The sequence below is a fragment of the Lampris incognitus genome, chromosome 2 (genome assembly GCF_029633865.1).
Source record: "Lampris incognitus isolate fLamInc1 chromosome 2, fLamInc1.hap2, whole genome shotgun sequence".
NCBI classification, from domain to species: Eukaryota; Metazoa; Chordata; class Actinopteri; order Lampriformes; family Lampridae; genus Lampris; species Lampris incognitus.
Window position 1 is genome coordinate 97,090,284 of NC_079212.1, and position 15,081 is coordinate 97,105,364.

The following is a 15,081-nucleotide window of genomic DNA, read 5'->3' on the forward strand; positions in this document are numbered from 1 at the left end:
AACATTTGCATCATGCATCCGGGTAGCGTAGCGGTCTCGTCCGTTGCCTAACAACACAGGGATTGCCGGTTCGAATCCCCATGTTGCCTCTGGCTTGGTCACGCGTCCCTACAGACAATTGGCCGTGTCTGAGGGTATGTGTCCTGGTCGCTGCACTAGCACCTCCTCTGGTCAGTCGGCACGCCTGTTCAGGGGAGAGGGGGAACTGGGGGGAAAAGCTTGGTCTTCCCACGTGCTACGTCCCCCTGGCGAAACCCCTCACTGTCAGGTGAAAAGAAGCGGCTGGCGACTCCACATGCACCGGAGGAGGCATGTGGTAGTCTGCAGCCCTCCCCAGATCGGCAGAGGGGGGGGAGCAGCGACCGGGACGGCTCAGAAGAGTAGGGTAATTGGCCAAGTGCAATTGGGGGGCAAAAAAACATTTGCATCATCTTGATACCAAAAAAAAAAAGAGGAGCATGTCATATTTTTTTTTTTGGAGTCATGATATATGCATTTTTAACTGACACTTATTTCGCTTAAGTAATTATTCAACTTTTGGGAATATTTGAGATTCAAGCTGCAAAACCGATGACATCACTATTAGAACCCACTGCTCCTACACCGCCCCAGGAGGTCACTGAGGAAGCCACTTGATGACTGTTTTCTTTGTCTGAGGCACTCTCACATTTGTTTGAGCTGTCATCCTGACAGCACCAGTCATGCTTTTCAAATCTGCATATCCCTCCTACTCAGGTTTCCTCCTCAGATAGTTCATAATTCATTTGCATAGATGTCAAAATGGTCGGAGTTATATCAATTTTACAAAATGCTGGAATCATCAAAGGCCCACTTGGAGTGGAGAAGAGAGACTGCTATCGCCACTTTCCTCAACTGGTCTTCGACACACGGAGTTATTTACTGGAAGCAAACAACAAAATGACATTAAAATACAGAAATGTAAAAGATCATGCATTCTGCAGAGATAATCAAATCCCCTTGTTTTTGAAGGACTCAATGTACTCTTAGACTGATGGTTTTGTCTTTCACAATAGCATGGTCACAGAAATAGGTTTTTTTTTTCTAAGATAGAAACTGATGGTGGTTAGCATCTCTTTTGTTGTAATCCTGAGTGTGAGACGTACATTTTACCCCTGGCCAGCAATAGCTTCTCATGCATGGGAGGGTATTCAGTTTACAGGTCACGTAGGTCAGTATTATCACTCCCACAATTCCAAAAGTCAGAATGAGGATCAATTCTAATAGAGAGAAAACAAACTGGGTTATCTGATGTCATAAGAGATGCCAAGAAGAGATTTTCAGACATTAGAGGAGATGATAAAAGAGAATTATCTCTGAACATTTACCAATTTTGTTTCCTGATTTGGGTCTGACGGACTGTCCTGCGTCCTTCGTGGTGCCAGCCTTGGCGGTGGTACCATGCCGAGGTGACCCTGGGGTTTGCGACTCCATCCCCGGAGGGTGGGACATGTGGTGTCCAGTGGGGAGAGAGGGGTTGTCATTGTTAGATGGAGGGCGAGCGGTGGTAGTTGTTCTGTCCCTCTTGTCATTGCAGATGGCATCCGAAGTCTTTGTGCCCTTCACCTTCACACCACTTGTTTCACATCTAGGTTGGGAGAATAAAGGAGCAGAGCTGTAAAACTTGGGAAAACTGCTTTGGAAATGATGCAGTGAGGCTCGAGGCACTGTGGGCATGCCCACTGCAGAGCGGGAAGTTTTAAACGGAGCATGTATGGTTGCATTAGTGGACATACTTTTTCCATGGAATGCAGGGCGAGTCTTTCTTATCTGAGAAAAATCCATCCTCGCATTCTCGACATTCTGGTAGAGCCCCTGCACAGAAGATCAATTAGAAAATGTGCCTACTTACCAAAAAGCAATCGATGCGTACATTAAAACATACTGCATGCAACGTGTGATCCATATATATTTGTACCTGTGTTATCTAGCCCGGACCCAATATCACATTTGCAAGTAGCAGAATTGCTCTCCCTGCGAACAAACCCTTTACGGCACCGACATTTAGCATCTGATGTTTTTGAGCAATGGGTTTCATACTCACTCCCTGACTCTGAAAAAAAAAGAGGAAAGGACATATGTTTATTAAACTTGTACTTGATATTGCACCAATTTGAATATATTAGAGTAAAAACCGTAGCTCCATCATTTAACTTAAAACCAAGATCCTCCAAAACATCATATTGGTTGCAACAACATGTCGTTACTGTCAGACATCAACCGCTTAATAAGAAATGCTTAAGAACAACACAATGACACTTACTTTTAAAGCACCTTGTGCACATTTCACATATCGTCGAATCAGGTTCAGACGCATATTTTCCATCAGGGCAATCTTCACACCTTCCTCCATTTTTTACCTGGCCTTGAATATTTTTTTTTTTTTGCAAACAGTACAAAAAGAACAAGCTATTTCATCCCTCGATTTGTTAAGCCTTGCATTATCGATAAAAGAACAAAAATCAAAACTTGTACGAACAGAAGAAAGGACAACGTAGAGCTACAAAACAAGGAAATACTTTACCTTCAGCGCATTTCTGATAAGCACCTGAAGGATGTACTAGTGTGAGGATGATAGCACATGCGAGGGCCAGGAGCATCCTGCGTTTGAGCAGAGCCATCGTCGGTATCTCGGCGTTGAAGAGGTGCGTCGGCTCACGCCTGTGTTTTACACTGGCGTAAACAAAGACACAAAAGTGTAGCTCGTTAATTTCCCCCTCCGTCAAAGTTACCGTCTTAAAGGGCATTATATGTCCACAGTGGAATTCAACCGTGTGCCGAACTACACACCTTCACCCAGAGAGGGAGCACGAATCAGTGAAAGCAGCAGGTGTAGTGTTGGGGTGGAAAGAAAGCCTGCATGCACGTGGCCCTCCATAGCACATGGCTGGACACCACGGCCCCAGGCCTTCCATTCAAGAGAGGAGAAACTCTCTCTTACAGAACAAAAAAGGAGGGGTAAACCTCAGCAGGAGAACTATAAAGGAGGGATTCCTCTTGCGGTACTGATAGGTGCGCAATAAGGTGCCAAGTGGGCAAAGTAATAAATAAATAAAAATGAGGTAACAGATTTGGAAATCAAACATTTCATAAAAAGACTTATTAACCAAAGCACAGGGCTAATAAAAGACTATAGGAGCCGATTAGGGAAATTGGTGGTTAACGCTGCATGCCGAAGTGCATGAAGCAACACGCCCAGGCATCCGCACGAAATAGCAACATCCAATGCATGATTTTCATCTGGCGGTCACTGAGCCTTGAAAATAAAGAGTTATTAGATAATGAGCAAAAAACTCTCTCACACACTGCAGGCAGACCCAGCCACAGCACCGCCACAGACGGAGACAGACAGCGCGTATAGGGTTGTGTGGCAGGAGTCAAAGAGTGAGGAAGCAATGACGACAAAAAGATGAACTGAAAGGCAAGTAAGATGTCAGGGTCAGTCTGGATAGGTGGGCTCAGAGGAGAGGATGCAGTGAAGCCCCCCCACCCCACCCGACCCCGCCGACAACATCATCATCCTACCTCTCTCAGAAGCTCACATGGGAATTCCACCAGAGAGTCGCACACAGACGCCACAGCCCACACAACAGCAACACTGTCAGTAGGGCATAGCTCTCGTCCTGAAAAAGGCAGTCCTCTTGGCGATGTCTCGGAACATGTCTAACTGAGCTGATGCGTTTCGAAGACCTAAATCCAGAAAACCACTAAACAGGCTGAAAAACCCATGGGGCTTCTGTGATGTGGGTGGCAAGTTATGAGATCAGTATACATGCACAAGTCAGATCTACTTATGTGAAGTGCTTGCTGGGGGTTTTTTTTGTGTCAGTATTTCGTCATTCACTTCCATTCATAATGACATAGCTCAGACTCAGAATCATCTTTATTTGGCCATGTATGTTTACACGTACGCGGAATTTGACTCCGGTTCAGTAGCTCTCAATGTACTTACATAGAACGACAACATAACAATCTTTAACAAGCTTTAACTAAGATCTCCCTACTGAAAACAGCTTTTGCCCCCAGTTTTTAAATCACAGCAATGGGCAATGCCTTTAATCCTTAGACCTTAGATCCAAATAAGGAAAATAAAGTCCTGGAAAAAATAACTTTTTTAAGGCATCCGGGTAGCGTCACATCTCTAGAAGTTCTGGCCTTGACAAGACCACCCTGCAGGGCACAGTGAGGGGCGGGCGAAGACGAGGAAGACAGAAGAAGCGAGGGCTATGTAACGCCAGAGAGTGGACAGGCCTTGACTTTGCCAGTTTACAGAGGGCAGTTGAGGACAGACAGAGATGGCAAGGACTGGTAGCGGATTCAACAGCGGTGCCTCAATGACCTCTCAAGAGGTTACGGGATAGGTGAAGTGAGGTAGCGTAGCGGTCTATTCCGTTGCCTACCAACATGGGGATCGTCAGTTTGAATCCCCATGTTACCTCTGGCTTGGCTCAGCAGAAATAATTGTGTGTTAACGTACAGGCATCTTATTTCAGATCACTTCATTGTAGATCTAATCATAGGCAAGAGTGCGTGTCAGTCCAAGTGCAGTTAGCTTAAGTGTGCAGAAGAGTTTCCAAGTTAGCTGCATAATGTCGCATATCAGTATCGCAGTCATGCTTCATCTATGGATTATGGTAGGCCTGTAACCAGTATGTTTCTAGGCTTTTCTTTAACAACATAAGTGAGTCCACAACCCTGATGGGAGACAGGAGCTCATTCCAACATTTTGAGGCCAGGGGAGAGAAAAGTCCGGACCCAGAGCTCAGTCTGGTTAAACTGGGCTTAGCCAGGAGCCATCCAGCGGTAGAAGGTAAACAGCAAGTGGGAACATACATGTTAAGATTGGTTTGTAAGGGCGTCCGGGTGGCGTAGCGGTCTATTCCGTTGCCTACCAACACAGGGATTGGCGGTTCGAATCCCCGTGTCACCTCCAGCTTGGTCGGGAGTCCCTACTAACACTGACATACAGGGGGGGATGGGAAGGGGGGCTATGAGAGGGAGAAGCGGCAGCTACACACGACGCCAGCAGTACTCTCCCACTTAAACATACAAAAGGGCAAGAAAAAAAACCCCACTGTGGACGTTGATTTTCTGTAGGGGTTTACTCCCGTAGCCTATTCCTCTCCTGAGGTATCCACTAGGCAGTGGCACTATTTAACCCATAGCGTGATCCTCCCAACGCACTACGTCCCCCTGGTGAAACTCCTCGCCGTCAGGTGAAAAGAAGCGGCTGGCGGCTCCACATGTATTGGAGGAGGCATGTGGTAGTCTGCAGCCCTCCCTGGATCGGCAGAGGGGGTGGAGCAGTGTCCGGGACAGCTCGGAAGAGTGGGGTAATTGGCCGGATACAATTGGGGGAGAAAAAGGGGGGAAAATTCAACAACAAAAAAAAAGACATAGACGTTAGGGTTGATACTCCTGTCTGTGCCCCTGACCAAGACAATAGGAAAAATGGTAAATGGACTGCATTTTTTTAAAGCACTTTTCTAGTCTATCCACTTAGAGCTCTTTTTTTTAAAATATATGCCTGACATTCACCCATCACACACACGTTCATACACTGACGAAGCAATTGAAACGCACTCACAGGTGGAACTGGAGTTGGTCCCCGGGCGCTGCATCTGCCCACTGCTCCTATTACAATAGGATGGGTTAAATGCAGAGAGCAAATGTCATTGCAACCTGAACAATGACAAAATAAAGTGGCTTTTATTTCATAATGTTTAAGCGCAACATTTATGCTTCATGTTTTGCGCAGTCTTAGAAAACAGGTGGCTGAGAGAGCTCCAAAATCCTGTGGTTTTATTAGCGATTAGAAATGGAAACTATGCAGTTTTGCGTTTTCATCCACAGCGTGTCGCCGAGAAAAAGGCCAAATACGATGAAACAAAACAGCAGGTGGAAATAACCACATATTCTTGAATAATCTGCAGCATACAACCACGCAAATGCGAGACAGTGTCTTGCAAAGGATGTGAAAAGCATCTATCCTCACAAGTTTGCCGGCTGCTGATTCTGCAGTATTTGCTCAATTAAGTTAAATTGACAAAAAATAATTAGCAATATTTAGGCAGTAATTTATAAAGTTTAAGGACTGGGCTATTGTATAAAGATAGAGAAGAAGAAAAAAAACACCTTAAAAGTGAGCGGATGTTTTATTCCAGCGATCAGGTTTGGAATTGTTACTTGAACAAGAACCAACGCAGTGCCGATGCAGGTTCGCTTTAGGTGTTAGAGCTTGAATAAAATGTCCGAATCTCTGTGGGATTCACTGTTGGGTTTTCCAGCACCGGGGGTTGTGTCTCCTCAGTTCATCATAGATTAAGATCATACCAGAACACTTTGTGTCTTTTGTCCCTGCTGTCAAGGAGAAGACAAGTTCTTCCACAGCAAGAATTGCTCTAATTATCCAGCTCCATAAGGAGTCTTTCTAAAAGCTGGACTCCCAACCGGGGCTGCAAACGTCATGTCAACACCGGATGGGTTTTAAAGAGAACAGTAAAGTGTTTCAGAAGCAATACTGCTGATTTCTTTTAATGGGCATTTCCATTTCTATGCTGCGGCTTCTTTGTGTGACAGCACATACACATGCCAGGTAGAGCAAGAGATATCATCTGCGTGATATGAGGCACATCACTGTTTAGCACAGTTTCTTTACTTCCTCTGCTGCTGCAGCCAACCTGTCTTTTTACTGCAACTAACCACAAACAGCAGACTTTATGGTGTAGCCTCCACCATCTGCAGCACAAGCAACTCCTCCCTGCAGCTCAAGAGCATGTAACATCTGTGGTATCTTTAAATCACATGTTCCGAGAATGCTCCATTAATAATGCATAGGAGACCTGACTTCTGTTGAAATGCGCACATCTGCACATTTGCACATTTGCTGGTTCCGAGCTGTCTGTAATATCCGGGTGGGAAAAATGCAAACGTATAATAGTCTGAAAATACAAAAAGCTACAAATGGGTCAAAATGTACCGTTTAGTGGGATCTTGCACAGCCGTCATTTATTACAAAGACTTCATGCCCTTTATTTATATTTGTTCACCTTATTGAGCGGATCATGCCATGTCATTGCCCTTCACCTGACTCTTTCATTTTGCCACCTTTAGTATTCTCTTCTGGCACTTTCCCATACCTGCTCAGCTCTAGTTTAGCACCCAGGTTATCATGTTCTCGAATTTCTCTTTCCAGAGCAGCCTTCCACTGAGCATGAGGTCAGCTGACTCTGTTGCCGCTTTTAAATCTCATCTTAAACTCACGATTACACAGTGGCTCTTCCCAATAACGGATTATATATCTGTTTTCCCTGGTTCAGGAGCTGTTGGTTTTATCTCTTTTGTTGAGAGTTTTTATCTTGTTTGCGTGTGTGTGTGTGTGTGGGGGGGGTATCTATGTATGTATGTATATTATGTATGTGTGTAGGTATATTATGTGTATGTAGGTATGTGTGTATGTATGCATGTTTTATTATTTTTCTCTTGCAATTGTCCCTAATGGTTGCTTATGTTTTAAATTGTGTATGTATACGCACAAGTTTTCATATGTTTCATCATTTACCTCTTGCAATTGTTCTCTAATGTTACCTGTGTTTTGAATTTCTTCACCCTGAAAAGCACTTTGTGTTTATTGCTTGAAAAGTGCTCTGTGAATAAAATGTATTATTATTATTATTATTATTAGTAATAGTAGTAGTAGTATCTTTATGATTTATTCCTTTTATTCTCTCATTTGGTTGGCTGTCTTCAAATGTCTATCCTGCTTTACGACTGTTTTATTTTACTTTATTTGATATAGTTTGCATCGTTCCTAGTTTGGATTTTATGTTGTGTGAGGCACTTTCAAACGGTTGTTTTGAAATGGGCCATTTTATAAATCTGTTATTATTATTAATTATTATTTTTTTATATATTATTATTATTATTATTATCAATGACTAGAATAGAATAGAGCATATTAGCAGTATTTGTAAAGAAACGTTTTAATTATTTATTAAAAGCAGAAAGAAAAATCAGAAATATCCGTTAGGATTTAGGTTTACGAAGAAAAATGTGCATTAGAGGTGCCAACAAGTGTTCATGGACAGGGTCCGTGACACACTTGGAGATGTACAGTGGGTAGAAGTGATACAGTGTGGAATGGTTATGATAAATGATTACCACAACCATTATAAGATTTAATATACATATGGGTGATTATTTACTAGAGTTAGGTTGTGCTCGCTATGAAAAAAGGTGTGCGTCTCAGTGATGACAATTTTAACACTTTTTTAGTATGTTGAAAACAGTGGCGTAACCAGGAATATTTTTTTAGGTGGGCCTGAGTGAAAATGGGTGGGCCAAAATTTTCCAGCAATAATCCTTCAAACAAGACGCAAATTCGAACACATTACAGCAGTAAACACATAACACAGGTTTTTAGTACGTGACCAAGAAACATACTAAAACTTTAATAAAAACCCACTTAAACAAATACCACACCAGTCATTCTCGCCAGGCTCTGTACAACCATTTAAACATCACTGAGGAAAACAGCCCGACTCGGTCTAAAAGATCATGATACAACATATAAGCTATAGGCCTATAGTACACGTTTTACAGCACAATGTGTAGACGCCGAGGGTGAGCGTTGAAGATCGAAATTATTTCATCATAGTCCAAAGAGTCAGTAAGTTCCCTTTCAAAGGACAACAGGGATAGATTGTTGAGGCATGCAGTTAGCATGGAAGATCTTAGACATGTTTTGATATGGCCTGTAGTGGAGAAGAGTCTTTCAACAGTACATGATGTCAAGGGAATGGTGATCATTGCCCTTAACAGTCTGTTAATGTTTGGGAAAACGTCAGAGTTGCAGCTGTCCAGCACTTCAATGAGGGATGGGTAACACTGACCCCTCTCCACTTTACGACGCAGTGCCTGAATGAAAATGGTCCATTCCGCGTCCTCAATAGATATCCAGTAATGATCACACGAATGCTGCAATGATTCTTTCTGGGCAAACGTAACTGATCCTGGTAAACAAGCAGCGGCTGCTCGCATGATGCCATACTGATCTTGCTGAAAGCGACTGTCCAGCTCAGTAATCTGCCTGTCCAGAATGTTAATCCATAGCTGCTTCAGGTCAGCGTTGTTCCTCACGTTTGTAGTTTTGCCCAAACTAGTGGTAACCACCGACTCATTGAATCTCGCGGGCAGCTTTCTCTCCCGAGCGCGGGTGACATCCCAGCTGGAGACATCATTCTTTTCCATCAGTTCCTCTGTTAGTTTTAACACTTTGTTGAAATCACCTTGTGAATTATCTCTAAACTGTGCAAAACTGTCTTTGAGGCCTTGAATTAGATCTATGCAGTCAGTGACAGTCAATGAGCCACTCTGTAAACCTTTTGTTGCAAAATCGCTGCTCTCGAATAATTTCCCGAATGTAACCAGCAAAAACAAAAATTTCTTCGTCTGAATTTGTTGCAAAAGTGATTCGGCTTCAACTTTAGTGTGACCACTAGTTTCGGAAAATTGTGCTAGCGTTTCCAAGATAACGTCAAGTAACACCAAAACCTTGCTCACTGATCCTGACTTCGAGCTCCACCTTGTGTCTGTTGAGCGCTCTAACTCCAGGCATCGTCCGTTAGGATGAAGCTCTTTCTGTATTTCGAGGAATTTAGCGTGTCTGTGCGCACCTGTCATGAAACTGTATAGAGAGTTCAGTGTCTCCAAAAGGGTGCTGACGTGTCCCGACACTTTCCATGCGGTGCAAAGAACTAAATTAAGACGGTGGGAATTACAGTGGACGTATACCGCGTCTGGAAAAGTGCATTTTAAAATAACATGCACACCCCCTCTGTTCCCTGACATTACGGAAGCCCCGTCAAGGTTAAACCCACGCACAGAGGGGGATCAAGTTCCAGTGGTTGCAGCACTTCTAAAATCTTCTCAGATATCGCGTTTGCACTCATATCACCGGTGTCTACAAATCCAATTGCTCTTTCTTTTATTGTCCCTGCATGAATGTACCTAATACACACAGCGACCAGTTCACGCTTTGACATATCCTTATATTCGTCCGCTAATATGGCATAGTAGGTGGCGGGTAATTCACGCAGCTCTGCTTTTATCTTGCGCAACAGTAATGAGGCAGCAGATTCTAGCAATTCCTTCTGAATTTTTGCACTCATGAGCGTTGCATTTTTAGGCATTTGTTGAAGGCGACTTTGAATTCCTGGGTCGTATTTGGAAATGAATTTAAACAATTCTAAAAAATTTCCCTTGTTTAGTGCTTCTGCTTCCTCGCTTTCTTTGTGTCCACATAATGACAGTTCTTGTTTTGCACAGAACATAACAATGTCCAGAACCACCTTTACGTGATCACGATTTCTTTCCACAAATGAGCGGTCCATTGCCTCAGGGTTTAGTTGGTCTAGAACAGTCCCCGACCTTGCAGGCTTGCTCTGTAACCCTCAAATTTACCAAGTGCAATACAATGGGGTTTGCTAGCCTGATGTTTCGAGCATGCCTGGCGGAGGTGCTTCCAATCTACAAACCCGCTTCGAAAAAACGTGTTTTCCATATGGGGCTCGGGGAAATGCCTACACATTTTACAGAAAACAGCGTTCCTTGCTGAGCTGTATTCAAGCCACTTAAATTCTTCATACCACTTATGGGAAAAAGAACGTAATTTTCCTGAAATGTTGGTTGCGGGGAACACTAATTTAGGCTGCGATGGTGGCTCATCCACAGCAGACAAATCTGGCGGTGGCATGGTCAAGGGAATCGTCTCACCGTCGTCAGAGGGGGAAGGAGAAGCTGCCTGCAACGGCGAAGCTATAGCCTCCTCTGTCGTTCTCTCCGGCGGTATCTCACTCTCATTGGGCGGCTCAGTCGGTGCTGGAGCAGGTGTGCTTTCCTTCTCCTCCATCCGTGGCTTTTTAAAAAAGCGGAAGATTGAACTTTGTTTCGCCATTCCATAAGTTATGGCTAACTATTGGCTATTGGCTAGTTAGCAGCAGTGAAAAATACAGAGCGTGATGGTATGCGCGCTCAGATTTTGCAGTTCTACGTACATAAAAGGGGCCGGCCTACGTGCTTGTAAGCCAGCGTGATTGGGTGAGCCTGGGCTTGAAATGGGTGGGCCTGTGACAGTTTAGGCCCACCTGTGGTTACGCCCCTGATTGAAAATTCAAATGTGCCAGAATTTCACAACCCAGACTTTTTACCTTCCCCTCTATCATAAAGTAATAAAAATGGTTAAATTCATTCAATATTTACTTTGCATTTTCTCATAATAATTTAAAAAGACATATTTCAAATTCATATGGTTTATAGATGTGCAATTTGCACATCTTTTATAGTTAAATATGGCTGTCCCTCATACATCTGTCATCACCATCACACCGAACATTTTAGAGAGCAATGACGTTTTTTCAAACAACAACAATGTGGTTGCCATGGAAACGAGAAGTGCCAGAGGCGCGTGAGCAGTCATGGCAGAAGCGCGACTTTTTCATGTCCACAAATGTAAGTGATTTGAAGATTTATATGTCCTGATCTGAGAGTATGTTTATTAGGCGTCATTATCAAACAAGTCACTAATTGAGTATTTTAATTCAGAAATAAGAAATTTCACTTTATTCACGTATGTTCATTGTGCATTGTATGCTAGCTAACAAGTTCAGTTAGCAAGTTTAAGACTTAGCCAACTGAACATAATTTATAAATAATTGAACAGTGGCCAACACTAATTTACATTATTTTTGTTTGAAGTTGTCAACATGGTCCCAACAAAACCAGCTCAACAGTCAAAAAAAAAAAGAAAACGTTTCCAGCTATATATAACTTTGTATCATCTCGGTTCTTATCACTGCTGGCCCATTTGTTTCTTTGGTTGACTCTCCAGTGTCATCTTCTGCGTCTTTGTTCCCACTTTGATAATTGTGAGATGGCTTTAAGTTTTCCTGTCCCTTTTCTTTCTTCTTCTTTTTTTTGTATCACTCTTTTTTCCTTTCAAGATACCGCTGATATTTCTCAGGGTCTTCCTGTCTCTTTTATTTTTTCTCTCTCTTTTTCTCTTTTAATATATCGCACAATATGCTCGGTGCATTAATGTCGCGCTGCGGAACTACCGGGTGTGTCTGTTTGCATAAGAACTTCCGGTACAACCGGATGCTTACGTCCAACTGAATCATTAGTTAGCTGCTAACTTATCCGTCCGAAATCTTAATTTCGTCTGAAACTCAATGAATCAAACAGGGCAAAAAGGGGCGTTCAAGTATCAATGCCGTGAATCAGGCTCCACTGAGCACTGTTGTGTGCCACAGTGTGCGAATTCGGCGCGCTGTAGTTCTATTTTAAGTTTTCATTCATTCCCTAGTAACTGCGAGGAAAGAGCTAAGTGGCTAGTGAAGATTCGGAGGGATGCATTTACCGTCGCCAAGAGTACAGAAGTGTGTAGTCGGCATTTTGAACTGGGTGATTTCGCTGTGCCAGCTACAGGTGTGTTAAGGAGGTTCAAGAAAGGAGCTGTCCCCACACATCTGCGTGGAATGAGTACTCCAAACTTGCACCCAGGCTAGGTGTGTGGGAGCGCCGGGAGCGTCTTGCTGTCGCCCCTCTGCCAGCTCTGGACTCCTCTGATAATTAGACGGATGTCAGCAGCTGCCTGCAAGAGCATGGCTATTGTGTGGATCCTAATCCTGCTGCTTTGAATGGTGCCCTGGCCCAAAACGCGTCAATGAGGGCCCAAATAAAGTGCTCCAGAAACAACTAGAGATCGTCCAGCTACAGTCCAAATTCAGCCTGAGGCGATTTGCAGGTTCCGATGAGGACATTCTGTTTTACACCAGGTATGTCTGATTTGTATCATTTCATTTAATTGCCCCTGCCAAATTAACTCTCCTGTTCAGTCTCTCCACCCCCCACAATGCCTCTCTCACACACACCCACCCACACGTAGTAGATTGCAATAAGTTCTGGTCTGTACTTTTAACAATTGTACAGAAGATACAGTGTGAAAAAACCATGTCATGTGTTATGGCTTGTGTCCTAAGATTTGCTACCTATGAGCATTTCATGTGCTTCTGGTGCTTGATCGAGATATACATCTGAAACCCCTTTTCTTTTTTGCTCATCCGAGCTACCGAGGAAGTACTCACGATGCAATGTACATTGTTGACCGTGATTTTAGGGAGGTCCTGCAAACAGAGTGTGAAACAAAGCCATCTCTTCTCCCAACAAACCAGACCGGAAGTTCTTGTGCAAGTACTCGTATGTCGGAAATTGAACGATGCCATCTTACGCACCCTGGCTATTATCAAAGCGGGAACAAAGACGCAGAAGACAACAGCGGAGAGTCAACCAAAGACACAAAAGAGCCAGTCAAAGTTATATAGCTGGAACCCCCCCCCCCCCCAGAATCACCTATAGGCCAGGAACAACATGAGCCTTCTGACAGTTCTCATCACTAAACAGTCATATGAGAGGATGGAAAAAAGTTAGAGTGAAAAGAGCAAAAGCTTACTGTGACCTTGCTGAGTCCCATATGAAGCATGAAGATGCACTGAGAAAGGTGGAGAAGTATAAAAAAAGATACCAAAGGCTCTCTGAGAAGGTGAATGCTTTGGAATCCCCAAAAATTAAATTAAAGCAACAAATGCAGCTAAAGCCAAAGGCCGTTCAAAGAACACTACTGTTTCACAATATCGTGCTCTCTGAGTTGCAGAAAAAGTATCAGGATTCTGGCACAAAAGAAAAACAAGTAGTGTCAGTGGTTCTGGCTGGGAGGATTCTAAAAAAGTACCGCTTGGTAAAAGAAGCGCAAAACCAACTTCTCAGCCAAGATGGTGTGGAAAAACTGAATGGTCTGCTAGTCTTCAGTTTCATAGAAAACCCTAACACAATCAGTGTGGAAACCATTAAGAAAATCAAGACATTCTTGGGAGACGATAACAGTAGAGTGACAACAGGGGAAAGGGAGTCGCTGACCTGAAAGAAGCTGAAAAAGCAGAAGTGTTTTCTAAATGACACACTTTACAACTTTTAGCTGAAGTTCAAGAGGGAAATTCCACTGGTGAGGCTGTCATGTGCTTGAGTTTTGCAAAAACCGACCTTTTTGGGTTGTGATACCTATAGGGTGACCAGATTTTCAAAATCCCAAACCGGGACCCTAAAAAGTGTACTGCACGTTCGTGCATGCGCACACACATATGCACGTGCTCACAAGCTTGTCTGTCTCGCCGGACATGATGGGGGATGGATGTTGAAAACCGGGACATTCTACAGATATTTGTTGGGACTCGGGACACCCAGCTTGAACCCGGGACAATCCCGCACAAACCAGGACGTCTGGTCACCCTATACCTACTTCACACGACAAATACCTGCTTATGCACAATACATGCCAATGTGCAGTTTATGGCTGATAAGCTAGCGTATCATAAAGTAATACTAAACAAAAAACCCGACAGATTGATGGAGACCTTATGTTTTGAAAAGCCAACAAAAGAATGTGTGTACAGAGAGTAACCTCTGCAAAGGAAAGGAGCTGCAAACTGGCGATTTTGATCTCGGCTTACAGAGCTACTGGTTTAACTGGAAAAATAAAGTTGAAGAGCGTGAGAAGAAAAACAAAGATGGAACAAAACACAAGTTCAGTGTACACTTAACGACAAAGGAGCAGATATATGGTACCCTTCAAACTCTTTCGGAGGACTTCACAACTGCTTTAAAAGAGAGGTTTGCAAGACACGTCTTCGACATCAACCATCAGTACTCCACACTGAGTCGTCTGAAGCAAAATGTTGGGGAGAGTGAGATTATTCTTCAAGTGGATTTTGCTGAAAATGATCTCTGTAAATACTCGTCTGAGATTCAAGCTGTACATTTTGGCGACTCACACAAGCAAACGTCCCTCCACACTGGAGTTGCCTACACAGGAAAAGGGATATCATCAGTGTGTTCAATTTCCTCATTAATGAGGCATGATCCTTCAGCTATATGGGCACATCTCTCTCCTGTACTCTCCCACCTGAAGGAAGAGAACCCCTCTGCAACCACCCTCCATGTCATAAGTGACAG

The 15,081-nt window shown here is 43.5% G+C and overlaps 1 protein-coding gene across 1 annotated transcript; it reads right to left on the reverse strand.

The window, feature by feature from the left end:
• Window positions 1–658: 658 nt before the first annotated feature.
• Window positions 659–2,638, reverse strand: si:ch73-361p23.3 (tumor necrosis factor receptor superfamily member 4). The gene is made up of 7 exons (XM_056275482.1): window positions 2,543–2,638; window positions 2,282–2,383; window positions 1,937–2,071; window positions 1,755–1,833; window positions 1,347–1,606; window positions 1,125–1,238; window positions 659–900 (listed from the first exon to the last, which is right to left on the reverse strand). Exons 1-7 carry the CDS (start codon window positions 2,616–2,618, stop codon window positions 821–823), a joined length of 846 nt encoding a protein of 281 aa, XP_056131457.1. The 5' UTR covers window positions 2,619–2,638; the 3' UTR covers window positions 659–820.
• Between the last annotated feature and the right edge of the window lie 12,443 nt (window positions 2,639–15,081).

Bases quoted from the DNA above. Each gene is read 5' to 3' on its own strand.
- si:ch73-361p23.3 (XM_056275482.1), bottom strand. From the start codon at position 2,618: ATGCTCCTGGCCCTCGCATGTGCTATCATCCTCACACTAGTACATCCT. The intron at 2,384-2,542 runs GTAAAGTATTTC...AAAATATTCAAG, and splicing joins TTATCAGAAATGCGCTGAAG to GCCAGGTAAAAAATGGAGGA. The intron at 2,072-2,281 runs GTAAGTGTCATT...TTTTTTTTTCAG, and splicing joins GTGCACAAGGTGCTTTAAAA to AGTCAGGGAGTGAGTATGAA.